A 25,879-nucleotide genomic window follows, 5' to 3' on the forward strand; every position below is an offset into this window, starting at 1 on the left:
ATTTGTTCTTATGTTTTGGTCAGCTAGTTTTGAGAAAGACTATCAGACAAAATCCTTTTCATTTGTTTATGGTTGTTTCAACCCCTTCGATTTTAATGGAATGCCCCTACTCCTCAAAGTAAAACAGTCTTTCGTACATTTGGTTCTTCACTATCTTTTCTCCTGTATGGTGTACTCCCTTTATTTGGAATCACACCGGGCCTTTTATTCACTTAATTACAGGTCCTTTCGAGAATTGGGAACTATATTGTATAAAGTATGGTTGGAGTTAGGAGCCTGTTCACAGGTAGGCCTTCTTTCCCTTCCTCGGAAAGAACTTGGCACCCCAGATAATAATTCCCGTAGTGCACTGCTGATCCCATATGTTTCTATTAATAAATTCTATTAATGAGTCTGTTTCTTTTGTTTCCTTTCTGTGGGATGGTAAGGGTAAAAATAATACCAGAGAACAATTATATTGCGGGGAGAAATCCGCATGGTTCCGGCGAGTGAGATTTAAGTTTGATAAGCTCCCGATGTCTGAAATTTAGACAAAACCGAAGGCCAGTTTTGTTAATTGAGTTGGACACAAAGGATAGCTTGACAGCCACCTTGCTCTACCTAAGCCATCCGGAGCTAAGAAACTACGTAACGGTTACCATCAATTCAGGCTTGAAAGGGAGCAGAACTCAACCAAGAAAAAACATCCAGACTTGAAGAAGCTCACAGGTTAACTACCTTATTTCTGCTTTATTTCAACTGAATAACAGTGTAAAATGTTCCATTTGTGTGAAATTTGAACATGTCAGAGTTACAGAATTCTATATATTTATATTATAAATAAAACTTTGAGTTTTACAAGTTATAAGTAAGGCTGGTTACATACACTGATTGTTGATGTACCTTGTTTTTTCCTGTATAGTTTGGAAATTAAGGAATCCATACTCAGAAGGTTTTGTTTATTCCCGTAAATTAAGATGTCCGCTCGATAGTGCTTACGACTTAACATGTCAATGAGGCGACCAGAACTACCTGAGTAGCTATACCCAAACCTTTGTACTTACTACCTGAGAAGCCCTTATGGCGCGGCGAAAGTAACCAAAGAATCGAATAAATTGCAGGGACTACCGGAGTATCGTTTTAAGTGACCTGTACTGGTTACCTCTATTCTGACCTGAGTTATCTAATCACGTTACCACTTACCTACAGCATTAAAGGAACCGCAAATTTGAAACAATTTAAATCCTTTTTTAAAGTCTGACAATTAAGTGGCACTTGTAAGCCTATAGCCTGTACCCTTGTGAAAACAAAACTTAAAGTGAGGTCTGAATTTACATCAAGTCAGAGGTAACTGAAAATCGAGTACGTGTTTTCCTTTGTGGCTCTGAAACAAGCTTTAGATATTGGATTTCCTTTGCCAGATGTAAATAAACTGTGAAGATCAGCAGCCGAGATGGAATGAGAAACTCATTTTGAGTGACGTTTTGAAGTTGCATTCTTACAAACACTATATTGAAAATGAGATTTGGTGGAGCTGTATTTCTCGCCACTTTTAGAATTTTTTCTAGCGCAAGCTTCAATAAAACAACTGACTTGCTATCAGCATCTGACGGACGTGCTTGAGGGTCCTAATTTTCTTATTCTCCAGGCTTCAGCGTTGTTCTCTAATTGCATTTAGTCAATTTACACGAAGGTTTCGTATGCACTCTCTTTTTGTATATCAGTGTCCTCACTAGGGTGAAAACATCTACATGTACATACCAGTTGGAACTTTAGAATTCAGTTGTTTAATGTTGTTTTCAAGGCATTCTGTTGGAAACGAAGGCCTGAATGGTTAAAAACAAATCTCTTTACAATCCCGGGTGCGCGCTTGAATGCAAACATCTTTCCTCCACTAGAGAATGCTTACGATCACGGCATATGTTAGGCTGCAAGGCTTTTTTTTAAGATCTGAGTACAGGTGCCACTGTGTTGACCCTAGAGCAAGAAGTTAATGTTAATCTTATGATTTTTGCAATCAATACGGTCTATTTCCTCTCATAGGAAGAATTTCCTAGGATTTTCTATGGATTATTCTGCTATAATTGCGATTAAGGCTTTCGTTCTTTTCTCGCCGGTTCTTCATTGCTTGCTTGAAGGCTTTTGGGGCTTCAGCACCTTGGCATGCCCTACATCCGGCAGCATCATGGTGTTGAAGATTGACACCAGCTTCATGACGTCCTTGTGATCATCAGAGACGGGGCGCACGGAGCGTCTAGCTCTGGTAGACTTTTCCTGTGCCAAAGAAAAATATCGTTATGTCAATTCGCCTTGGGCAGAAGCACCCCCCCATCGGTTGGAAAAAGCCAAGTGGCGAGTGCTCATTTTATTGGTTGCGATGCGACCGCAAGGCATACATTTCATAGTTGTTCGTGAACCAGTGAGGTGCAGTTCCCACATAAGGAGCCCCCATTTCTTCGGGAAATTGCGCTCTCCTTCGGTCCTGCTCGAGGCTGATAGACCGATTCAGTTAGCCCGCGAACAGTACATGTGGGCAATGAACACGTGCTTCTGTCCAAATCTACGCTACATGGTGCAGCCGTAGGCGTTCCGAGCATCCATGTCTAGTCTTGGTTCCAAGACCTTTCAGTAGTTTATTCCGAGACACAAAACTATCACACATACGCACAACAACAGGGCGCTATCACCACATCGTTATCTTCCTGTGATTCCGATTCATGTGGTGATATTATCACAATATACGTGTAATCATTCGTGTGACGGAATAAACTACGGTCTTGGAAACAAGACTAGTGCATGTATGTCGGACACAAATCACAGCTCTGATGGATCGAATAACTAGGCGAGGCCTTAATGAATCGATATTTTGACGAATGAATACATTATTAAGTATACAAATATTGACTGCTTCGAGTGGTTAGCTTCTCAAGGCGATTAATGCATGGATAATTTTATTTTCTCGAGGCAAAGCCGAGGGAAAATGAAACGTACGCGCATGACACAACATGAAATGGTCATTATTTGGTTTATAACACCTCTTTCACAAATTTTGCTTGATTTAAGTGATAACTGATGAATTTATTCCAACTACATAGAAAAATAGCCTACGTCAGTTTGAATAAGAAACTTGTTAAAAATTTACGAGCACACTGTTCCAAGCTACCTCTTCACGAATTTTTTGAACCCGGCTCTGTATAGACAGCGCTTAGGCATGCGCGTGACGTGCAACGCGCACATTTGCAGACAGTGCCGCTGGTCATGCGTACAGTTCTTTGATTGCTACAGGTAAAGTACTTTGGTTGCTAGTTCTTAGCGACTGGTTTTCGATCAATCAAGGTACAGAATCTATGGGTGAAGTTTTCCAGCTAATGAATGTGCAGATCGTTCTTCTATCAGGTACGCTGTTGTCAAAGGAACTAGTCACATTTTAGGTCAGTTGTAGGCCTACATCTTAAAGCCAAAGGCACCCTTTTCCAGGTTTATTTTCTTTGAGTGGCAACAGGAACCCCAGGGTCATATTTTCAGGGGGGGCACCTCTTTATTCTCCACATGTCTGAAATGTAGTGATCGTGTCAGAACGAAAGGGTAATATAGTATTCGACAATGGGAAACAATGAATTTTTCTCTCGTAAGCGATGTGAGATCAAAGAAAGGTTTGGATATAGTTGCTGAGGTTGCTGAAATTCTGTGGTTTCGGGCGTGATACCCGGCAGCAGGGCTTCTAATCGGTGATGGTTTCAACGAAAGTAGGCCCTACATGTATTGCCAAATTGGGTAACTTACAGCTGAAAAGGTGCTGGACGATTCGACGAATAGGACAAGTGCTGATCCCACTTATATTGATTTTTTGTATTCAACCACACTTATTTTATTTGGGCTCAGGATGGTATCAGTGTTAATTTTACTCTAGCTATCATGTTGCAAACACGATGGTGTAGGCCTAGTTGATCTTGTTTTGGATGACGGAGCCGAGTTGGTTTTCCTGTACACATTACTCATCCCATTACACGTAGTATTACACGTAGATTTACTGAGAATTGTTAAAATGATCGATCGAGGCTGTTTGTTTGGGACTAAAATTTGAGACTTGCGTCGGTGTTACTTATCTGGCATTCAACACTCCCTGATTTGGGAAGACACGTCTTTATACCTGTTGACAGAAGGACGGTACGTCAAACCACCTCGAAGGATCAGCGATGCCTCTCTTGAAGTTGACGAAAGACGTGGAACTGACAAGTGGGATTGCTGTCGATCAACAAAACCGTAAAATTTTTCCATGATTTTGTTGGAGCACATCAACACGAGAAAGAATGAGAAATGACGTACTTCATCGAGAGACACACCAAAAGCAGAATGTAAAGCCCTTCAAACTTCTTGCTGCGAAAGAATTCATTTTTCTTCAACTGGTCAATTAATTTGATTCAGAGTTGATTTATTTCAGTGGCGTAAATCTGTGTCAGCACCAGGTAGCCAACAGCCACTAAATTACAGCATGACGTCATGTTCAGGATTCCATTCTATTTTTTAAAATCATCGCACACACGTCTGCTACTACATGTATGTACATTTTAAAACAGTATATAATTCAAGTTGTTCAGAAGTGGTGATCGACATACCCAACGGTACCAGAAAATACCGAGGAACTGTCTTCAAACTGTAATTTACATGGATAAATCTGCAAAGAGAAACAGTTTATATGCGACCCGAAGTTGCCGAATATTGACGAGGTGGGCCAACCCAGAAATTAATGTAATGAATTCAGAACATATCAACCAGTTTCGGGAAATTCCTCCGGTTTTAGACACGTGACCAGAACTAATCTTTTTTGATCTGGGAACTCAGGACTAGACAGAAGGGATAACGCCGCTACAGCAGTGTTGGCTAGGACTTACGTGGTTCGGTTTGTGTAGCCTCGCCCACCAGCCAAGTACCGGCGTAGATGCAGTTTCCGTGGGTTACGGACACGGTAACATTTCCACGGACGACCTTGGGCTCATCGAGGGGGAAAGAGAAGGCGTCTAAGGTCAGTTCGTTGTCCCCAAGGTATGAACTACCATCGAAGTGAGCGGTCTCTGCATACGCCATCAACAGTATAGCAAATATGAAAATGTACAGATCAAGAGCACAAATTGTATTTCTTGCAAATCAGAAGTGGCCCAAACCTTCTCTCTCACTGAGGGAAACTGGGAGCTAAGGTCTATCTTAGAGTGAAAAGGGCTCTAACTTTCGATTAAGGTGGTTTGAAAAAAAATCTCTCCAATTGAAGTTCCAGTGAAATCTTATTTTACTCAGTCTTAATGTGGGTGACTTTCAGTCGAATTCGTCTCGTCGGAGTGAATTTTCACTTGACTAGAATGAGATCTCAGTCAATTTCAATCGACTGAAAGGAACCTTTTCTCTTCGGAATTAAGAGGGCTTCCAGCCCATTTCGAAGTGTGGTTTGCTTTCATGAGGAAGTAAATATGACAGATTGGTCTGATTACAGTCTCCTTCTAGACACCGTAGATCAGTGGCACTACTACAAGTCTACTACGTAGTTTCGGATTAGAAAAAAAATAGCGAAAATACAAGTACCGGCATGATTGAATTATATACCATGTCTAAAAATTATGATACACAAAATGTAACAAATTTCCTTGCCACCAATGTCATGACAAATAACAACGTGAATGTCTAGCCTGATTCCAATATATGAAATATCCTCAAACAGAGACGGATTTTTTCCTCACTTGGAATGCACTGCAGGAACTCCCCACGGGCTTCAGTCTTGGTGCAATTTTGCCCAATGATGGTGTACATGACATTCTGAAATACAAAAAACGGGTATTCGAAAGCGTGGAGTAATGTAAAAGTGACTTCAAATCAAGTTTGATCTAACCATTCACAAGAGTGCTGCATACCATTTATTGCAACACGTGAACAAAATCCAGGTCGTCTGACTGGTGTGTCTCAGGCTGCATCCAAATCCGTTTTCTTTAGTCAGGTCTAGGTCTTCACTCAACTGGAAATACTCGAAGACGCGCAGACAATAGACCTAGCCACAGCTCTAGAAGCCCGTTTCAGACACGGCCACAAAATTATGCGTCTGCGATATATGTGCGAGTCTTCTATCACAGTGGGCGTCCTCAAGCATGACCGTGCACGACTTCATTCTACGGGTAACCTCATGTTATTATTTTTACCTTTGTAGTCAAAAACATATAAAACACCCTAAACAACTCTTGGCCAACTGGTTGGTGAATTACAGACCACGTGACACGAATCACCAGGACCAAAGCATGCACAGCGCAAAAAACAAAAACTGCACGAACGTGCAAAGCCCGGCTAAATGCATCGCAGCTCTTCGCCCAATATGGCTTACGTCTAAAAAGTCACAAAAGTGAACGCTTCTGCTTAGACTGAAGAAGAAATTTCAGAACTTGTCACATTGCCGAAACGTGACTATCAACCGATAAGATTAATTTACACGACATGCAAATCATATTGAAAAGCACGAATTTATTTGAAAAGTAACAGCTTTTTCTAGCGATTTTGGGCCAGGCTTGTAGAGGAAAGTGGAGACTTATACACAAAGCTTAAGGATTTATTCGCATATATATGAATGTTTCATAGGCCTATGCGTGTAATAGATAAAATTTCCCCTCCGTGGCAGATTAGATGTTCCATCTTTCACCTAGTAAAATTACCACTGCATTCACACGCATTCATTATTGTTGTATAACATTTTGTGGTTGACCAGTAATAAAGGGAAAGAAATGAACAGGCCCTAGATTCAGGAAAGAAATGATGAACCTCACCTTCTTTTTATCAATGATGACTTTGATCTTCGTGAGTCTTCCCATACTGTAAGAATCAATTTCCTCTCCTGCCCTTTCATTTGTGAAGTCAAGAGCCATGTCGAGAACGTTCAGCTGGGCTATTCCCTGGCCAGAAGGCAATTGAAGACCTTGGAGCTGATCTGAGCACGGAGGAAGCAATAGAGCTCACAAAATGGTCATTCCTGAATTCCAAAAGATAGTCACACAGATCAATAAATGTATAAAACAACTCTTTGATGATCTCTTGAATTTGGAAGAAATGTGCCATTTTTGGTTACATTTTGCCCCAAGCGATCCTGAGGGTAAAATTGCTTTATCGAAACTATAGGCACCCTTGGGCAAAGAACCCTTAGACGACGAACAATTACTAATCTTTTGCACAGAATGAATAAACAAAATTAAATTAAATTTTAAAAATTCGATCGTGCAGTAATGTGCATACAGCAGATCAGTGCGAGGATGATCTTTGTTGAGACCAGTGGGCCGGAAAATTATTGTACAAACGAAACAAAATAAAAAAGGTGAAAAAAAAGGACAAAAAAGACGGACAAAAACAAACAGAAGCAAAACTGAATGAAAAGTTATTTTGATAGACTTTGAATAACTTTAAAGACATATTACCATTCAATTAGTTGGAAAGAGGGGGACTTAAGAAGCGGGAAATGAAGGCTTGGCAAAAATTATTGCGATCTACACTCTGAATCCCAATTTCAATTGATTCCATACTTAATGCACGTGATCGAAGAAGCCTTTTGTTTCCTGAAAACTGCGCCCTCTGAATCTGTTACAGGCCTAGGCGAATACTTTCTCGTGGTGTGATGTTTCAGCACAAGTAATAAGATTTATTATCAACTAGTAACGACTGAGACCAAGAATGTACATATGACGGTGTGACTGGATGGTTCACGTAAGAAAAATCTTAATTATTGAAAATTAAGACGCCTGCCGCCGATACAAGGAAAGTCCACGGGTAAAACTGCAGGCTGTAGCATATAAGTTTCCAGTGTTGTTTCTAAACTTGGGAGAAAAGGCACAAACTGCAAAAACGTAACTGGGTCTTTTGGAACAAACTTTACCTGCGCGGATTACGAATTGCGGTGCCGTGCAGCAGTAGTTATCGGCGTCAGCAACCAAGACGGTAGCTGCCAGCAGTGCAACTAGACGCACAACGGAACAGCGATTCATCTTCACGAACTCTCAGTCTAACTCAACTCAATCTTATGCTTGTGAGAAGCAATGACTGATCCAAATGGGGAATACTTTGGAAATGAACTGCATGTAATACTCGTGTGACTTCAATTTGCTTCCAACGCAGAAGGCAAAGAGCAAAGTCCATTGTGTGTTTCAAAACTACCCAGCGCGTGATGGTCACAAGACCAGTGAATTAATAATAGCGCTTTCGATATTGCGATCACGCGCTCTGAAAGTAGACTGTTCCTAGCAATGTCTGCTATGTTAGGATAAGCTTATCTGTGACCTTCACTGCCAAAAACAGCAACAACGAAATGACGGATTGTCCAAAAGTTTTTTTAAGCTGTGCGTGCATGCGCGTTCCCTCGGTGTCCTTGCTCTACGTTTAAACAATCACTTTCGTCAAGTGTTATGCAAAGTAGCGATACGTATAAAAAAACGACTCACAAAGAAAAATTGTATGCCGTGAGGGGGAAAAAAGCTGATTAAATATCTTCAAGTCAGTTGTTCACAAAAAATGGAAAACATGAAATGAGATTCAGACATGGTAAACATTTTAGGGCCTATGAATAGAAACTGAAATAATCGAATATTACGAAAGCCTGTTATTACCATGGCTAAGTTATTTTCGAATGCATTAATTTCGATTTTTTAATGCGGCTAATTTCAGTTTCGGTAATGTGGTGGTCCGACTTTGTCAAGTCTAGATTTAAGTGTTTTACTCTCTTAACATAATCCCAATAACTTACCCACTTCACGCATGTTAGCTAGGCCTAAGTCTCCCGTGGTCTTAATCATAAGGTACCAATATTCTCATTAATATGAGTCTGAAACAACGGGCATTAGACTGTTATTTCGTGCCGGACATGAGCCTAATTTTGCACACCTGTACGCGATAATCGTACATGACAATCTGCCCCTCTCCAGCAGTTCGTTCTGTCTGAACGTGAACTCTGTAAACAGAGAGAACAGATTGCACAACTTTCTCCGTTTTATGCGTACCTTACAATTTCCTCCCCTTTACCCATATTTTACAGTTTTGTCAATGGCCAGTGGTCCATAAACATTCTGCACTTTGTAAACAATTTCCAGACCATACGTCACTACATAGGCCTATACAATCATATAGCCTATTCATTACTCAATTTATTGCAAACTTAAACCAGCTTGTACACTGTAGGTCTACTTTTTCATCAATCCATTTTGTCTACCCCAGTTACCAAGGTCAACGATCGTGTAATTTTTTTCCCCATTTTTCTCAGTCTCAATACTGGAACAGCTTCTTTGAATTTCGGTTTCTCAACTTGATCTCAAACCGTGAGTAAATCAATTCTAATCTCTTGTGAGGCTAATTCTTTTTTGCCGATTCTTGGTCTTTACGGGGAGTATTTTAATTGCCGAAGAGGTTAATACCCAACTTAAAACTAAGGCGTAGGCTACCCACCACCATAGGGTAACAGCACCCCACGTATAGCCGTGACAGTAACTCGAAACGACACAACATTTTAGTCGCCGGTCTTGCTAACAATTACAGGCCTGATGGCGGAAAGGCCGCGAAGGAAAATACTTAGATTAACCCAAGGCACAGGATGATGGCAGCCCCTATGTGCTCCTCGCCACTCAGAAAATAGAAAGAAAAATCTGGTGATAGTCCACCTTGGTCAGTGTTTTACTTTACACTCCATGAGGTAGTTCAGATCTTGCTGTGCCCGCCCCTCCATATGGGGCTCCCAGTGCCCCTGCAAAATGTACACTAGTTACGCCCATTGATTGCTGCAGGTTTTTGTTCAACGTTGAGGTTTTTCTCTCTGGAATGACGTCAAGGCTTTGCTCATGAATATGGAAATTTGTATCAGAATAAGAATAAAAAATAGGCAACAAAAAGACCTTTTTTTAAAAAAGCAAAACAAAAATTGAAAAATCACTTTAAAAAGAAAGGTGCGCTGTGGTAGAAAAAAGCTACAATGTTGGCCATCTCTAGCTCTCCCGCACCGCATAACCAGTGGCGTAACTACGGGGTTGCCCGGGTGGGGGGGGCACATGTTCACCAGCGGACGCCCGTGCGCCCCCTCCCCCTTTTGAAACCTGTGGATAATCTCCGTTGAGTCTTTAATAGCTATGCAGCTGTAGGTTCTTTTCTTCCGGTAGCCGCTTGAAAAATGTGTGCACCCCTGGGTGCCTCCCGTACATTTAGCCCTAGTCACGACACTGCGCATAACACCCACCTTCAGATTTTCTTCGGGGGTGGGAGGTGGCGAGGGTACGTGGCAAGCTGCAAATCATTATTTTGCTGTCAGTGAGTGCCCAAGGTATATGCTCCAAACAAGAAGTTTCACTCTAACCACCTCGAGCAGAAGCACCCCTCGTCAGTTCAAAAGAGCCGCGTTTGTCGGGAGTGTTCAATTTCGTTGGTAGCGGATGCGACCGTGATGCGTGCATTTCCTCAGGCTAGTCGTTTGTGCACCAACGAAGTTGGAAATCAATATGGTACCGATATGTTGCCGAGAAAATAGCTCCCTCTCGTGATCCAGCTCGAGACCTGCAAAGGGTGCAGTCTACTAATTGAAGCGAGAATTTCCGGTCAGCTCATTAGCATTAAAAGTGCCCCCTCAGTTTCTTTTGAAAAAGGAGATTGTTTGGCCCCCCAAAGGGTGAGATTGTGTAAATTCTTAGCAGGATCAAATTCAAGGGGGTTTGAGCTTCTACCTTTGAGTAGAATGGCTGAAAATTACGGTTGTAAATTGTTCCAGGTGCCCTAGAAAGTTGAGGGTTGGCACTTGATTAAAAATGGCTAAACGCAGACTTCGCAACTTCTCCTTTTGGGGGGGTGGTGGTTTTTTGTGAGTGAAAAAAATAAAAATTTCATCGGTTAACCCCCCCAAACATTGAAAAGAAATTGAAGGTTTAACGACAAAGGAATAATTTAATTTTTGTTTGACAAACCTCTGGGATGTTGGCTTGCATGTTATTTAGCCCTGAATAATATTGATTTTACACTGTTTCCAATGGGGCTTAAATTAGTGGACTACACCCTGCAGTTGTGCCTTTTCTCCGTACGCACACGCTCGTACGCATGACGCGCCCACTGATCACAATAGATATCGGCAGCGGCGTGGCTCCCCCAGCGTGCGTGGGGGCCGGGGTACACCCACGGACGTATATAAAAAAAACCTGGACTTGCAACGCCTTTGTATGAAAAAGAAGCCAACCAGCGGCCATTTTACCGAGCCGAATACAAAGGCGTGGGTTGGCTCCCTTCTATTGACGTCAGGAAGAACAAAGGCGGGCATTACCAGGAAAGCTTTGTATTCGGCTCGGTAAAATGGCTGCGAGTGGATTCAACGACTCTATAAGCTGATTAAGGGCATTGCGAGTCCAGATTTTATTATACGCGTCCGTGGGTACACCCCCCATGAAAAATCGCCTCCCCCCCTCTTAGAATCCTGGATATCGGAAAAAGTATTTTTATTCCGATATCTATGATCTCTATAATGAGATCATTGGACGCGACGCGTATCAGTATGTGCACATTGGCTTGGGTTTATTATAAAAAAAATTATTCGAAACTGGTCAAAGTTTGGTTTTCGTTTGCTTTCAGTGTCCTTTAATGATCTGCATCTGTGTACATAGGCTGGACCACAGATGGTTGAACAAAGTCAAAGTCAAAGTGCATTCCACCAAACTGTTGGATTTCAGCGTGCGAACTCAATAATTTTTTGTGATCCCACGGGGTTTTTACAATAAGACAGGCTATAATCAGGAGGGATCACAGAGACATTTCTACTAATGACGAATTTGGGACTGGTAGTTTCCAATTCGGGGTATTTCTTTCACAAAAAGCCCCAACCGGTAGGCCTATTGTATAGCTAGGCGGGGGGCTACATTCAGAGATGAAAGCATAGTTTTACTCTTATTTTGGGGGTATCTTCTGGGAAAGGCGAATTAAAAAAATTGCGGGGCTAACCCCGACAAAATTGAAACAAAAATTGAAATTCTACGAGTAAACTTAAATTTCCAGTAAAAAAAACGGAGGACAAGCTCTTCCTGAGAGTCAATAGGCGGCGCTATTTTGGCCAGATTTGTACTGTTGTCTGTTTTGGGGTAGTGCAAAGTTACGTAGAAGCAAGTCGCCAAAGGGGCGAATGGAAATTGATTGGGGCGAAGTGTCAAAGGCGACGTAGTGATTGACAGTGGGGCGAAGTGACAAGGGCGAAGCAGCACTACGTGTGCATGTGGAGCAATGGGGCGAAATAATTTAAATGCAAAGCTTAATATATTGCTAACGCTGATGACAGGACGTACGGGAAGGAGGAAGCGAATGTTTTCTCAACTAAATGACTAGTTTGCAGCGTCTTTTTATCAAGAAAGAAGGGCACATAGTCTTCATGAAAGCAGATAGAATCTTTTCATAATGAAAGAATTCGTTTGTCGGCTCTGCATATGTCTCATTTTGCAAGGTAAAAATGTTATTGGAATTGTCATTTTCGCGTTGTCCTATTCACGATGTTGCTGTGGCTTAATCTGTTTACGTAGGCCTACACGTACATGTACATGTACAGGTATATACTGTACATGACTGTATGCTAAAGGGTACAGTCAGTTTTGGTGAATCGCACCTTTTAACATTTGGACGTGGTTGGCGTTGGTGGAGTCCTCAATCAGAATCCTCAGATTTCATGCCCCTAACCATCCTGAAACTCTCAAATGTGCCCACTTTTCACTTTGAATTGAAACAGTGGAATTTGTGAAATATAATAAATGTCCAGCTCTGATTCCCGGTGTTTATAGTCTCAGTGATGTCAACCTAGAATGAGATTTAACTTGCCTTTTGCAGTCCACCATGAATGATGATTTCCCAACTAGAATCACAAATAAAGCTCTTAGTGTAACCCACAAGATATGATACAGAAAGGCCCACTTTGCCCAAGGTTGCTGCATAGTAAATAAGAAAACAAATATTCATGAACCAATACACCCCCCCCCCAAAAAAGAAACCAGCACGGTTTGCCCTCAAACTTGACAGTTTATGAATAACAGATGTACATGTACCTGGAAAAATTTTTCATGTTCTTATTGGATCGTATTTCTCTCCTTTCTTTTATTGGTGGCCAAAAGCTATTTGGCCTCATTGGGCTATCGCAATATTTGAGTGTCGCAAATGCCAACAAGTTTAAAAGGGTGCGTCTATTATTGTTATGGGAAAAGAGGTTTAGAAACTGGGAGATGAGGTTTGAAAAATAAAAATTGGGTAAACCTGTCATGTATAACACTGAAAAATAGTAGTGGTCCCATATGGAATTCTCTTTGATTGGTGTCGGTCAGTGTTGGATGTTGTAGAACTAATGAGACTTTCATGTTATGTTGACAGTTCTCCAAGTATCAGATGCTCTCCCTGGCCTGCCAGGGAGCTCAACCAACCGGACTGCAGCTCCCAATCCAGACTTGACTGGCTGGGATGTGCCCCACACAGGTAAGCTGAGCTCCTTTCCACCAGTGGCAATCCTATTCAAGTTGTTCCCCGAAGTCATCAAGTCTGTTCAATATTCAGTTGGGATAGCACCATAGTGCTGTCTGGACCTCTGACATACATGTACATGTAGTCTCACTGAAAAGTTTAGGACTGTCGGTGTGTAGACTAATGTGACCAGCAGAATGCGAAGCTGTGCATTGAACCACGTATTAAGCTAAAACTTGATTGCTGTGCACAACCTCAGATACGAGGTTGCGGTTAGGAATACGTGTGCCACCCAAATATTTTTCATGTGAACGTCAAGAGACTTTTCTTTACAGTGTTTGGCTGTAATTTTTTAAAATGGACCGAACTGTACCTGGCCTTTTATTTAAAAGTGTGGTTTGGGCTGAAATAGTACTGTCTGCTAGTGGTTATGAAGAGGTGTTCAGGAGCCACCTGTCCTGAGGACTGGCAGTTTTACTACAAACCCCCATTTTTTCCCAGTTTCTAACACCGCTAAATAAATCTTTATAATCCATCCATAGCACAGGGTATGATGGAAATAGGCTCCGATAGAACCAAGGGATAACAGTTAATGAAAAGTTCGCTGGCAGCGGACAGGCGATTTTTACCATATGAGAAGAGACAGGCAGATATTGCAATCCTAGATGGAACCATGTTGAAGCTGCTTGCAACTGGCTTGCACTGCTAAATCCCAGGATTTACATGTAGGGTCTGTTTGTGCTCCCCGTTCTGAGGTGAGAGGTTTGAACATTTATAGTTTGAACCCAGCAGCTGGTTATAAGTTGTGATGTTTGGGCAAGTCACTTCACCCCTACCAACCTGTCTCCTCCCGGGAGTGTAAATGTTCTTGTGAGGGTAGAGACAGTGTGCGGGCTGACACTGACCTCTAACTGGTTTTGCCTGATGATTCAGTTAACAATTAGAAAGTGCTTTGAGGTAGTTGGCAAGCAGATCCAGAACCAAACTTTTTAGGGAAACAAAATTTGTTTTTTTTGGGGGGTCCAATAATATAGAAATATTCAATGTAAATCTTTTCTGGCTTTTCTAACGTTTGAGGCTTCTTCTTGGGGTTTTATACTTACTTTGGGAAGAAAGGGAAAGAAATGGGCTTTTTCTCATTCTTAAAAAAAAAGGAATAATATTTGCCTGTTTCCCTCCCCCTCCTTTCTTTGGTACTTTGGAAAGTGCTATACATGTATGGGTACTAAGCCTGTTCGATATTCAGTTGTTTTCATATTGCGATATGAAAAAATATATATTATATATATTATTATATATAATGACATTATCACGATGATGTAATTTTCCATTCATAAAATAAACACGACCGAAATCACCATGTCTCGAGTGCCATGTTAAAAAAAAAGAAAGATGTACAGGCCTATGTATTATTTCTACATTTAGAACCCTTATTATGTTGGTGGAAAGCAAATTTCAACATGGAAATGGTGGACATTAAATTATCATATATCATATCATGGCACCGTACAGAAAAAGCCATTTCCCCACACACAGTAGCGGTAAAGTTCGCTCATTAAGGCAACCCCCCAAATGGACAGAGCACATGCGTGTTACTAGAGGGGCTACTGGTATTGATGCCCTCACCTCATTTCTAAATTGTCATTTATTTCTCATAAGTAGGCATGTTTCACTCGGTCCCTTTTCTACAAGATCACAAAAATCCTTCTTGTAAGTCGGCAATAAAAATATTGCGCTGCGATATCGGTTTCCTTTACTTCGGTTGCCTAGAAGTGTCAAGCGACAAGCCCCACACTGCCCGACTGATGCATGCACGTGGTTGAGTACATCAATACCAGGGACCCTTCTTGGGCTACACGCATGCACTCTAACCATTTTGGGGGTCGCCTTATTGAACGAACTTAACATGTAGGCTGTTTTCCAATACTCGACTTTGTCTCAGTTCAGGCTTCACCTGTTTGTTTACTACCTGACTTTGAAGTTGTAAGCGCAATAGCGAGTTTGATAGTGGCACTAAACATCAAGTAAGATGCAAAAGAGCCAAACATTAAAGTTCTTGGATTTAATTGAAACGCTTCAGGCTCACAATCGGGAATTGGTGTTGGAGACGAAGCCTGAAATGGAGACGAAGTTGAGTATTGGAAAACGGCCATGTGCGTGTGCGGCACCCGGGCGCGGTATGACAATCTTGAGTCCCGAGTGAGAGAGCCAACTTACGTGTAGCTGGAGTGTACTGTACAATACATTACATGTGCATACAGTCTGTTGGCTTGGTTCGCCCCCTAACACTTGTAAGACCCTTGCAAGTGCTTGGGGCCAACAAAGACTTTGTGGTTTGAGGTTTTCAGTGGAGTATTTGTGTGACTGAAATGCAGGGCTCAACCTGTGGTGCATTGACTTCCCTATGTGCATGTACAGTACATCGTTTGGAGCTTATCACAATAATTTTCGACCTATTGATTTGCACAATATCCCGATATGTGTTTTTACGAACGATACGATATCTGACATCAACATCATATCGAAATACCGTGAAATATCGTCATATCGAACAGGCTTAAGGTGCACTACAGATCTTACATCCCTGTCATCTGATTGGTGGATCGTTGATTATATGTCGCTGAATAGAATTTCATTTCACTAGACTGGTTCCAGTCACAGTGTAGCCCATAACGTTGTGATAATGAGAATAAATTTGGAGTGATGGTGACTTCTTTTTGACAAAAGTTTCAGAACCCAGCAAGACAGAACAAACAATGATAGGTGAACAATGCTATGTTAATTCTTAAGTAGGCATGCCTGTTTTTGTACATGTATATGAAGTTTTAAAAAATAAAATAAACACGGATGTACATGTATAACTAGTTATTTTCCATTGATGCTCACCAAAACTATTTTTTACCGTGGAGCTTCTGAAAAAGAACAACTAGATGTAAAATACAACTGTACAGTTATGAAACATGGATTATATATCCCATTGTTTATTAAACATTTGCCCTTCCCCTAGCAAAAGTGGAACAAACACACAAAGCGAAGCCCTGTCCCTGAAAAAAAGGGGAAAAAGGGTAGAAGTTGGTCTCAAACTGACCATTTTACTTTTTACAATGACTGATTTAATGGAGGTGATGGTTGCTTTAATCACGGCTGTTGTCTTTAAAATAATAAATATTGAACAGCTCCCTCGGCTGTCAAATAATGTCCAGTCCCCCTTCCCATATATGCCCCTATCCTTTAAGTTTATCCTGGCCAGAACCCCGCAACACAAGACTTTATGCAGGTCTTGCATAAAACAAATCATAAATAATTAACATTCCTGCAATGGTAAAAATTGCCTTTGGTGACAAGAAATGTTCCATTCCACTTTGCTTTGCCTTGTGGGATGGAACATTTCATTTCACTTCATGAAATTAATCTTACTACTGCAGTCATAAACATTCATTATTTATATATTATTCAACATTTACCTTGTTAGGTGCAGTGTGCATGGAGGGCTGGAACCTCTATGAGCCCAGCCAGACCTGTTTCCACTCCTTTAGCACGGCCCTGGTCCAGCAGAGTGCACTAGACTACTGCACCACCACGGGCAGCAGCCTAGCCCCGGCCTCCACCAAGGAACTGCAGTACCTGACTGGTACCATCCTGCTCGGGCAGGCTGGCCAGAAGTGGTGGCTGGGCTACGAGATGCGGCGGGTCGGTGGAGCACAGCCAAATGCCAGCGACTGGGAGCTGGTGGGCCTGGCCAGCGACCAGGAGGACCTAAGCTGGATGGGGCTGGAGCCCCCTGGGGAGGGGGAGGAGTTGGGAGGAGAGGACAAGCTTTGCGTGGTCATGGGGTTGGCCAGTGGCAGAGTTGAACAGCAGGCTTCGCCGTGGGAGCTGTCACTTCAGCTGTGCACCGAAAGGGCAGGGTTCCTCTGTGCGCAAGGTGAGCAAATGAAACACGACACAGTTTGAAGCCTCTGAGTCATACAGAACTTTCTCTTTGTACATCACAGCCATAGACATTGCCAACCAGTGTTGGGCAAACTTTGGTTGGCCTTCAGTAGTACCTCCTTGAGAAATTCTATTGATTCTGGACCCAACAGGTTAAAGGTCAAGGTCATTATAGATGAAACAATAAAAATATTTTTTCCATTATAGCTCAAGGACTAGAAACACCAAACTTCAACTTAATAAGTGGGTTGGTCTTGGTTACCTCTGGAAGCCTATCGATAAGTCAAAGGTCAAAGTCATTCAAATATGGGTATTAGTTTTCCACATGAAGATGGGTTTTTTGATCACAATTGAAGTTACTGGGTTGTAGGCAAGGGTTTTAACACACCCCATCCATGTTTCAAATAGATGCCGAGATGGTTTGCCTGGACCGCAAGGGAAACACAGTCTGGGAGGGGGACCGCTATGTGCCCCCTGGCCATGACGCCTGTACCTCCTGCCGCTGCATTGAAGGCCGGCCGGGGATGTGCATGACCACCATGTGCGCCAAGCCCCACTGCGAGCTCTACCGGCCCGACCCGGAGGAGTGCTGCCAGTACATCTGCACGGACGGTGGCAACGGAGATGAGAAAGGCCGTAAGAGTTTTCCTGTCCCTCTTAACATTCCAAAACTAAACCCAAATGCCTCGTTGCAAGATCTTCAAACATTTTAGCCAGAGGGGGGTCTGGGCACCAGTCAGACACATGGGGCATGTTCAGCGGCATATGCATGTATTGGTGTATCCATTATAGGGTAATTCTGCCAGCCAAATTAGAAGGCGTTACTACGGTGGCGCTGGGCTTGTGGACGGTTTTCATGGGTACTGTCATCGAATGCTATGACTCACCAAATGCACTTGTGCTGGAATGTGGTACCAGGTTGTCAATACCAAAGATTGTATAGCGCCGCATAGGGGCGCAAGATGGAGAACTTCACTGCGAATACATGTAAAACATTGTAATTACGCAGGCGCCATACGCCTGCGCAGTGCACATTACTGCATAGACGCAGACGCCGCGGCAGGCACATGCACCTGGTGAGCCTGTGCCGAAGCATTACCGTAAACCACGCAGGCGTATCGCTTGCTCAAATGGCGCCCATGGTAATTACACCTTTTGGGCAGAGTTATCCATCTTGCGCCTTCGGCGCTATACGATCTTTGGTCAATACCATCGATGATGGCATTCATACACATGCAAAGTATTGTGCTGTTGAACACGCCCCTGGTTGGCAATTTTTGGGCACTGCATCCTGTGATACAAATGTGTGCAAAAGCAACTTGGCTTCCCTGTTTTTTGGGGAAGGGGTTTCAGTCCACTGGAAATTTGTCAGTGCTAGCTTACACGGTTAGGAACTTGCCGCTTTCATTAAAATGACCTTCCACCAACCCTAACCTTTCCAAAAATCCTCAAATATCCTCTGTACCGTTACATAAGAGTCATTCTGTAAATGTGGGGTCCAGTTCTTCATGTCCCTGTTGCATCTGTTGTATGATTTTGTAAGTTCAGAGCATTTTTTTTTTACTTTTCAGGAGGGATTATTTATTTAACCCAAATTACCTGCCATGCAAATAGAAATAGTTTTGCAGTCAATTTCAGTGATACATCCCTTCTCAGATTACACAGGTCAGGATTAAGACTTCAGCCAATTCTTACAAGAAGGCAGTTAGAGAATAAAGTCAGCTCTTTTGATGTCACAGTCATGTTTTTCCTACAAATGGCTGCCTAAACTATGGTTGATTATCGGTACAGAAGTAAAAGTGTAATTTACAAAGTGTTCATAATCCCACACAGCTATCAGTACCCCAGATAATAATATACAAACTACTAAACGCTAAATGAAAATACAGCCCTTTTTAAAAATCAATGAGACAAATGTCCATTTGAAGGAATTGGAGGTACATGTAAGATCAAAGACCAATCAATGGGTGATATCTCTGCTAACGTTGGCTGCCCGTACACGCTGCAGGCAAGGTGAGAGTGGTCTTTTTTTGCAGAGTGAGGCAGCATCTTACCAAAGAATGCTTAAGTAGTTAGGGATAATGGACTAGTTAACCTAACCCTAATCTCAGGCACCGCTAAATACATGTACCAGTGCCTCGCCAGTTTCTGGTTTATAAGGCACACTCTGTAAATGTGAATAACGTTACCACAAGTCCTCAACACTGATGAACTGGATTTCACATTTTGCCCTAGTTTGTGGTAGGGCCACAAGGTTGCAGAGTGGTTGTCTGGGACAAGATGTGCTTGTATCTGAAAGTTATAGCTGTGGCTTGAACTGCTTTAAACACTTGTGTTCGTGGAAGCTATTGGTTAGTGGCTATGGCAAATTCCAATTGACATAAGTGTTTTTCTCAGTTGCAGCCTTTTGATTTGGACACAGGCTAACAGCACTGATTAAAGGATTTTCTTAGAATCACTTTGTGTGTATCTCTGTACTCTTCTTCCATGTATGAAGACTGTTTGACATCTTGTTTGAGTTGGGTGAACTGAATAGTGCACTTTTTTCAAACATTAAAAATTGACCAAGCATTTCTGAACAAATGAGGGTGCTTTTGCTTCGATGTAACTCCAGAAAGACATGGTTCAGGTTGCATGTTTTCATGTTTAAATTGTGAATCCCAAATTTGCTATCTGGGAACATTTCTGTGAAAAGGATTTTTGCTGGATTATTGCCATATACTTTAATGCACAGCAATAAATTGCCAAAGAAAATAAAATTGCCATAGCAGTGGTTAAAAAATCCAGAAATTTTCTGTGCACAGATCAGTGCAACATTGAGAATCAGTGCCTTGGATGACATCATAGTTCTGCTCATGAATATGGAAATATGCATTAGCATAAAAAACAAAAAACACCCAAATATGGGTTAAAATTGCAAAAAAAATTCAAAATAAGGTTAATTGAAACCCAAAGATGCAATTTTAAGGGTTTGTAGTAAAATGTATAAAAACATGTGTGTTTTCTGGTTCCTTTGAAGCATGCCAATAGAGGCTTTGCATGGTAGCTGCTCAGGGCAGTTCTTCTGTTCCACAGGGGAAACCTCCTTTGTGCACAGCCTGTGGATCAAACGCATTGGCCTGCAAGATGGCAGCCATGCAAACCCTCTGTGCCAAGGATGACCATGGCTTATGTATTTCATATTGTGTCACTAGAGTCCCAAACTGCCTTCACTGTGTAACATTAGGTTCTTCTGTCATTTGGAGTAGTGTTGCAAGCACTATATGTTCACTGGTTTCCCGGGAGGTTTGTAGGAAATATTTTGACAAATTTATTCAGGTGAATTGGTAGCCCCTACTGACACCGGTATCATGACCTGAGCCACTAGGCCATACATTAACTAAATACTGGTTATGTTATGTTGTTTATGGCTTGTCGTCACTGCCAACTTGACACGTTTGTGGGATACTGGATTTAGGAGAATTTTTTCCCCCCCTCATCCGCTTCCACAGTGGACGTGTCAGATAACATGCGCTGGGTGCTGACCATGCTGACTTCCTTTATTCTGTTGGGTATGATGCTGTTTATGGTGTACCGCATGAGACAGAAGAGAATGGCTTATCTACGATACAGTAAGTGCAGCGTCACACTCTTCATGCCATCGATGTCATGGACGAATACTAATTCTACACTTTGTGGGCTCATACTGAGCCTGTTGGACTGCAGTGGGGGTATTGTGTCCCTGGGCAAGACATTTTTCCACAATGAATGAATGAATGAATTAGCCTTTCTTTTTGAAGTGGGAGGAATCAAACTGTCCATGTAAATTCGCCTTGGGAATGACAAACTTCAAAATACCCTATGGCCAAGTGAGACTGGATAGTACTGATGTAGTTTCTCGTACAGATTGTTGGTGGATATGTTCACTAACAGACAAATGTTGCTTATCCAGATTTTGGTAACTTTAAAGAGACTCTAATTTTAGGGTGATTCTGGTATTTTCCGGTTATTTGTGACATTCTTTTGACCTCAGTGATTTATTTGGTTCTTGTGTCTGCTCAGGAGCCCAGCAGATGAGAGAGGGCAACATGGTGGACTTTGAGCCCGGGACTGGTCCCCCGCCTCCCCCCAATCTGGATGACATTGACGGCGCTGTCTACAGAGAACCCCCACCCCCATACTCGTGAGTCCTCAGACACAACCCTTCAAATCATATCTGACCTGATGCAGCATAGCCCTATTCAGTCGAGGTTTAGTAGGTTTTAGGGACATTAACACTAATGTCCATGACATTTCTGCTAAGGGCCTCCCAAACCCTTCAAAATCCACCACTTTGCTGGAATTAAGTGGAACATCTTCCTATTGTGCTGGAACTTTCTATGTGCATCAAACCCCATGTACAATAATGGTGGCTGGGCTCTAAATTCCTTCATCCTGTTGGATTTGATATGGATGTGGGAGGTCTATAGCTAAGTATAAGTCCTTTGGATGAGGCTGTTAAAGGTCTGTAATTGGCTGAACTGTGGTTTTCATGCTTAAAGTACTTTGCTTTGTTAGTTGTACTCACATACCAAGTGTGGACCCTCCAAGCAAAGAAGTGTACATATTGTAGGATCATATGACATTGTGTGGACTCACACAGGATCAAGGTTATCCGTGGTAATAATGAAGACAGCCTGTCAAGGAAATCGTTACCCCCCTCCCCCAGAATCCAGCTTGAAGGAGTTTTCCTAAAGTGGGGGAAAAACTGAGCATTTTTCCAAGTTTTCTTGATGACAGGAATACAGCAGAATTTACACTCTAGGTGATGTGAAACAATCCTGCGTGCGTTTTTCTTGATTTGTCAGGTTTGCCAAGGATGAGCAGCACATTCCAACTGAACAGCCCCCGCCCTACATCTCCACAGTCTCGTTGCCCATGGACGTCAACCGCAACCGCGATCGACGCTGCGTCTTCCAGCAAGACAGCGATGCAGTGGCCCTGCTGGACAGCTCCATCAGCTCAGAGCCAAACACACCGACGCTCATTACAGGTGAGTCTGGGTGCTAGACCCATTAACCTGTATGTTCTCTTTTTTTGGACTTCCAAAGGATGCCATTGCTCAAACCTTTAGTTTGGTTTAGGATACAGTACCAGTGGCGGTGTGAATCCCACTTAAAGGCTCTGGCTGTCTATTTGGATTTGAGGCCTTGATATGAATGTAACTTCTAATAAGACCTCGGTCAAGTCATAGCCTGAAGTGGGGTATGTGCCAAGTGAGAGAGAGCTGGCATGATATTGAGCCAACTGGCACGCGTTAAGTTGTGGTTTTGGCACGTGTGGTTTTGGCACAAAAGGCAGACACTCAGAGGTGACAACAGATCCTTCCTGTCACCGATAGTTGATCGCATTCAAAACTTGTCCTCGAAATTGTCTCTTCTTAATCCGTGGGGGGAAGAGATGCATAATGGGAGCATGGTGCTTTGTCATCTAAGGCTCAGGAGTTCTTGACAGTAAATACTGTACATGCATTGTGTTGTTTCATGGTACGTCTGTGCTGTCTTGTAAACCTCACTTGTTGTTGATGAAGGAGAGAGGGTGAAGAGAAGGGGACTTAAAGTTAGCGATGTAGACCTAGCCTAGGCATATTCACTGCTTGCCTGTTACTTGCTAGGTATAACCTGTGCGGCCGTGGAAGAAAATTAGTTGTATGTGTCTGACATGAAAAGAGTGTTTCACACAGTGTGGTTACCCCACTGGATGGCATCTCTAAGTTGCAAAACACTTTTCCTTTCAACCCCCCGGTGCCTAAAAGACTTCAGCTATTGTACGCTAACCTGAACCCGCAGTCAAGACTGATTTTGTTCTTTTGTGTTATCTGAAGCCGTTCCGCCAATTCTGCCCAGTCCTCCCGGGTACACCGGCAGCACTGAGAACAGCACCGTGTCATCACCGCAGACGGAACAGAGCACCCCAGGGGGGGAGAGCGCGACTGCTGTAACACCCACACATCAAACCATTCTGCCGTCAATCAACACCACGGTTTGAGCCCGAAGGAAGAGTTCCATAGCCCCAATCAAATTTTCCAATTATCCCAAAATATCCTTGGCCTCGAGCACAGTTAGACTTTAGTGATGATCTTCAACTTAATGTCCTTGTAACCCTATTAACCATGTTTAACCCAAACGATATCCAACAGTGGCCACTTTCTGTGGGATTTTGTTGTGATCGGTGAACAAGAGGCCCTCTCTTCTAGCTGTTGGACTCTGTCGGGTTCAGCAGGGTGCCCAGAGAAAAACTGAAGGATGTTTAGGGGTACCCCTAACAGTCCCAAATCCTCCGATTTCAATATAATTTTACATACACCCTGGGGGGTTAGGGTTAATGTTGCATTTCCTCAACCATGTCCGTGAACAATTACGAACATGTTTGTGCAGTGTCCATATCACTGTTCAACCCAGATTGTCACAAAACCGAAATGATCACAAAACCCTGTGGAAGTGCTTGCCGTGCATTAGCTTATGGCTTGTCTCACTTAGCAGACTTTTTCTATATCACATTAACAAATTGCCTTGACTATGATTGAACTTGCTGCTTTTGGAGTAATGTGCTAGCCTTCTGCCAACCAAGCTGTGAGGATTTCTTCTGTACTCGCAAGCTGCAGGAACTGAAACCCCCAGTGTTTAAGGAGGTTAAGGCCACATGCAGATCACATGTCTAGTTTAGACAACTAAGTGTAGGTCTTTACCTAGTGCAAATATGTTTGTTGCTTGTAACACGGCCTTGTTCCAAATGCCATTAATCCCCACAGAGCTGTGTCAAGTTGCCAGAACACTAACTCACTCTGCAGAGTGAAGCCTGCTTGGGGCATCCATGTTTGTGCATAAGCCTATAGAAAACTCAAAATGTTGTATGGATCTTTGCAGATCTACGCCTGTGTTCTAAAATGACGCACCAACAAAGCCAATACGCCAAAAACCCAAATGCACAATCAGTTTTTATACTGAGCATTTGGTTTGGCCCTAACAACGAGAGCATTGTGCTACAGATGAATATTTCGGAGGCTTTTTTTTTTTTCATCACAGAAATTCTAAAACTATATTTACGTATGTTACCATGGCGCATTGCATTCAGAGTATTCTGAAAAAAAAATACGCATATGGATTCAAAATGTGTACACCCAAACATATTGCATGGGGGATGACATGTCATTGCTCTAGCAATTTATTAATATAGCTTCTATGATGAATCCTTACTGTACTGAAAACAAAATATCACAGTCAGATATTGAGGTGTTTCAAGTGGAGCAGTGGTAAGCACTCGGCTGTTTTTGTAATAATGAATCATTTCAAGCTTGATGCACCGTGGCGTCATCGTTAACGGAGTCATGGTCCAATAAGCCTTTTGTGAGTCAAATTTGAATAAAATCTGGTACACTGAGTTCTTTAAATTCACATGAACATAATTGGAATTCTCCATACTAAAGCCACTGTTGCTATACCTTGTGATTCGGGGCAAGCTTTTCCTTAGTTACATAAGAGACGCCTTGCAACAATACACTGTTCTCAATGGAAAAGAAGGGCACAAAGAAACCACTCCATTCCAGAGATGGTGGTCGCTATGCAAAAGCTTGCCTTGAATCACGAGGTATAGCAACAGTGTCTTTAGTCTGGGGACTTCAAATTGGTAAGTTTATGTGCAATCAGATAACTCAGTGTACCAGATTTTATTCAAATTTAATGCGCAAATGGCTTATTTCACAGAGCTAGAAATTATAGCTTAGGCGTGAGGTCAAAATGCAGACGGATTAGAAACAGTACAACGGTTGGTGTTAATGCCCCTTCATTTCGTTTGGCGGTTAGTATGGACAGTTCAACGGTTTGAAAAGAACCGTCTGCCCTGGACTGTGTAGCTTCATGGGCAACTGGAGGTTACATGCACCTTTTCCCTGTGGCAATTTTTTTATCCATATAAAAGGGTTTTCTGTGTCAACTCTCAGTTGTGAAATAAGATTTTTTTAAATCTTTCCCTGCCACATTTTTGTGAGGATGATTTCATTGATTGCAATTGTTACTTGCTTTTTATACATACATATATACACGTAGAATCTAATATTACTCAACACTAAGGACTGTAAAGCTTCAAGTAACGTTAATATTGCAGCACATGATATATCAATGCATGTTGTTTTCCCATTAAGGTTGCATGTAATCAAACCTGCGCTGTATATATGCCCCCAAAAGGAGGGCAGTGTTGAATACATCCCAAGGCACATGGAATGCATTTTCCATTCCCAAAAGGTAATCAAGGATATGTGCCAGGAGGCCCGCTGGAGTGAAAGATAAGCAGAAACTCCTGCCTGTGTAACAGGTGGTTTTTCTTTCATTTCTCTGATTATATGTTTACCTAACCCACTCGAAAATATGGTAGTGTGACCTCATGCGCACCGTTTCATGATGACTATAAAGGACACCCACCCAGGGTAGCATTTTCCAGGGCACTACGATGGCACATGGCTATGTCAACAAACTTTGTCAAAGCACTG

The 25,879-nt window shown here is 42.3% G+C and overlaps 2 protein-coding genes across 3 annotated transcripts; one reads left to right on the top strand and one right to left on the bottom strand.

The window, feature by feature from the left end:
- Positions 1-709: 709 nt before the first annotated feature.
- LOC110988310 (development-specific protein LVN1.2-like) lies at positions 710-8,109 on the bottom strand. The gene is made up of 6 exons (XM_022251681.2): positions 7,874-8,109; positions 6,777-6,937; positions 5,709-5,784; positions 4,872-5,051; positions 4,130-4,224; positions 710-2,253 (listed from the first exon to the last, which is right to left on the bottom strand). Exons 1-6 carry the CDS (start codon positions 7,980-7,982, stop codon positions 2,101-2,103), a joined length of 774 nt encoding a protein of 257 aa, XP_022107373.1. The 5' UTR covers positions 7,983-8,109; the 3' UTR covers positions 710-2,100.
- Positions 8,110-12,242: 4,133 nt separating this feature from the next.
- Positions 12,243-25,679, top strand: LOC110988317 (integral membrane protein DGCR2/IDD-like). Of its 2 annotated transcripts, XR_015426332.1 has the most exons (9): positions 12,243-12,445; positions 13,357-13,458; positions 16,916-17,368; positions 17,785-18,012; positions 20,868-20,987; positions 21,418-21,538; positions 22,203-22,387; positions 23,219-24,981; positions 25,118-25,679. XR_015426332.1 is itself a non-coding variant. In XM_022251686.2 (8 exons), the coding sequence occupies exons 1-8, from the start codon at positions 12,400-12,402 to the stop codon at positions 23,380-23,382; spliced, it is 1,419 nt and encodes a 472-aa protein (XP_022107378.2). In that variant the 5' UTR covers positions 12,243-12,399; the 3' UTR covers positions 23,383-25,679. The 2 variants fall into 2 exon arrangements, 1 of the variants encoding a protein (XP_022107378.2); XM_022251686.2 differs by having other exon boundaries at positions 23,219-25,679.
- The last annotated feature ends 200 nt before the right edge of the window (positions 25,680-25,879 follow it).

This window comes from Acanthaster planci, linkage group LG09, assembly GCF_054643075.1.
Source record: "Acanthaster planci isolate LZ-2023a linkage group LG09, COTS_SCS, whole genome shotgun sequence".
NCBI lineage: Eukaryota > Metazoa > Echinodermata > Asteroidea > Valvatida > Acanthasteridae > Acanthaster > Acanthaster planci.

Coding starts and splice junctions, on each gene's coding strand:
- LOC110988310 (XM_022251681.2), bottom strand. CDS start 7,982: ATGAATCGCTGTTCCGTTGTGCGTCTAGTTGCACTGCTGGCAGCTACC. Junction 5,052..5,708: donor GTTCCTGCAGTGCATTCCAA/GTGAGGAAAAAA, acceptor TGGCGTATGCAG/AGACCGCTCACTTCGATGGT. Junction 2,254..4,129: donor TACCGTCCTTCTGTCAACAG/GTATAAAGACGT, acceptor TCTTTGGCACAG/GAAAAGTCTACCAGAGCTAG.
- LOC110988317 (XM_022251686.2), top strand. CDS start 12,400: ATGAAAGAATTCGTTTGTCGGCTCTGCATATGTCTCATTTTGCAAG. Junction 17,369..17,784: donor AGGGTTCCTCTGTGCGCAAG/GTGAGCAAATGA, acceptor TGTTTCAAATAG/ATGCCGAGATGGTTTGCCTG. Junction 21,539..22,202: donor GAACCCCCACCCCCATACTC/GTGAGTCCTCAG, acceptor TTGATTTGTCAG/GTTTGCCAAGGATGAGCAGC.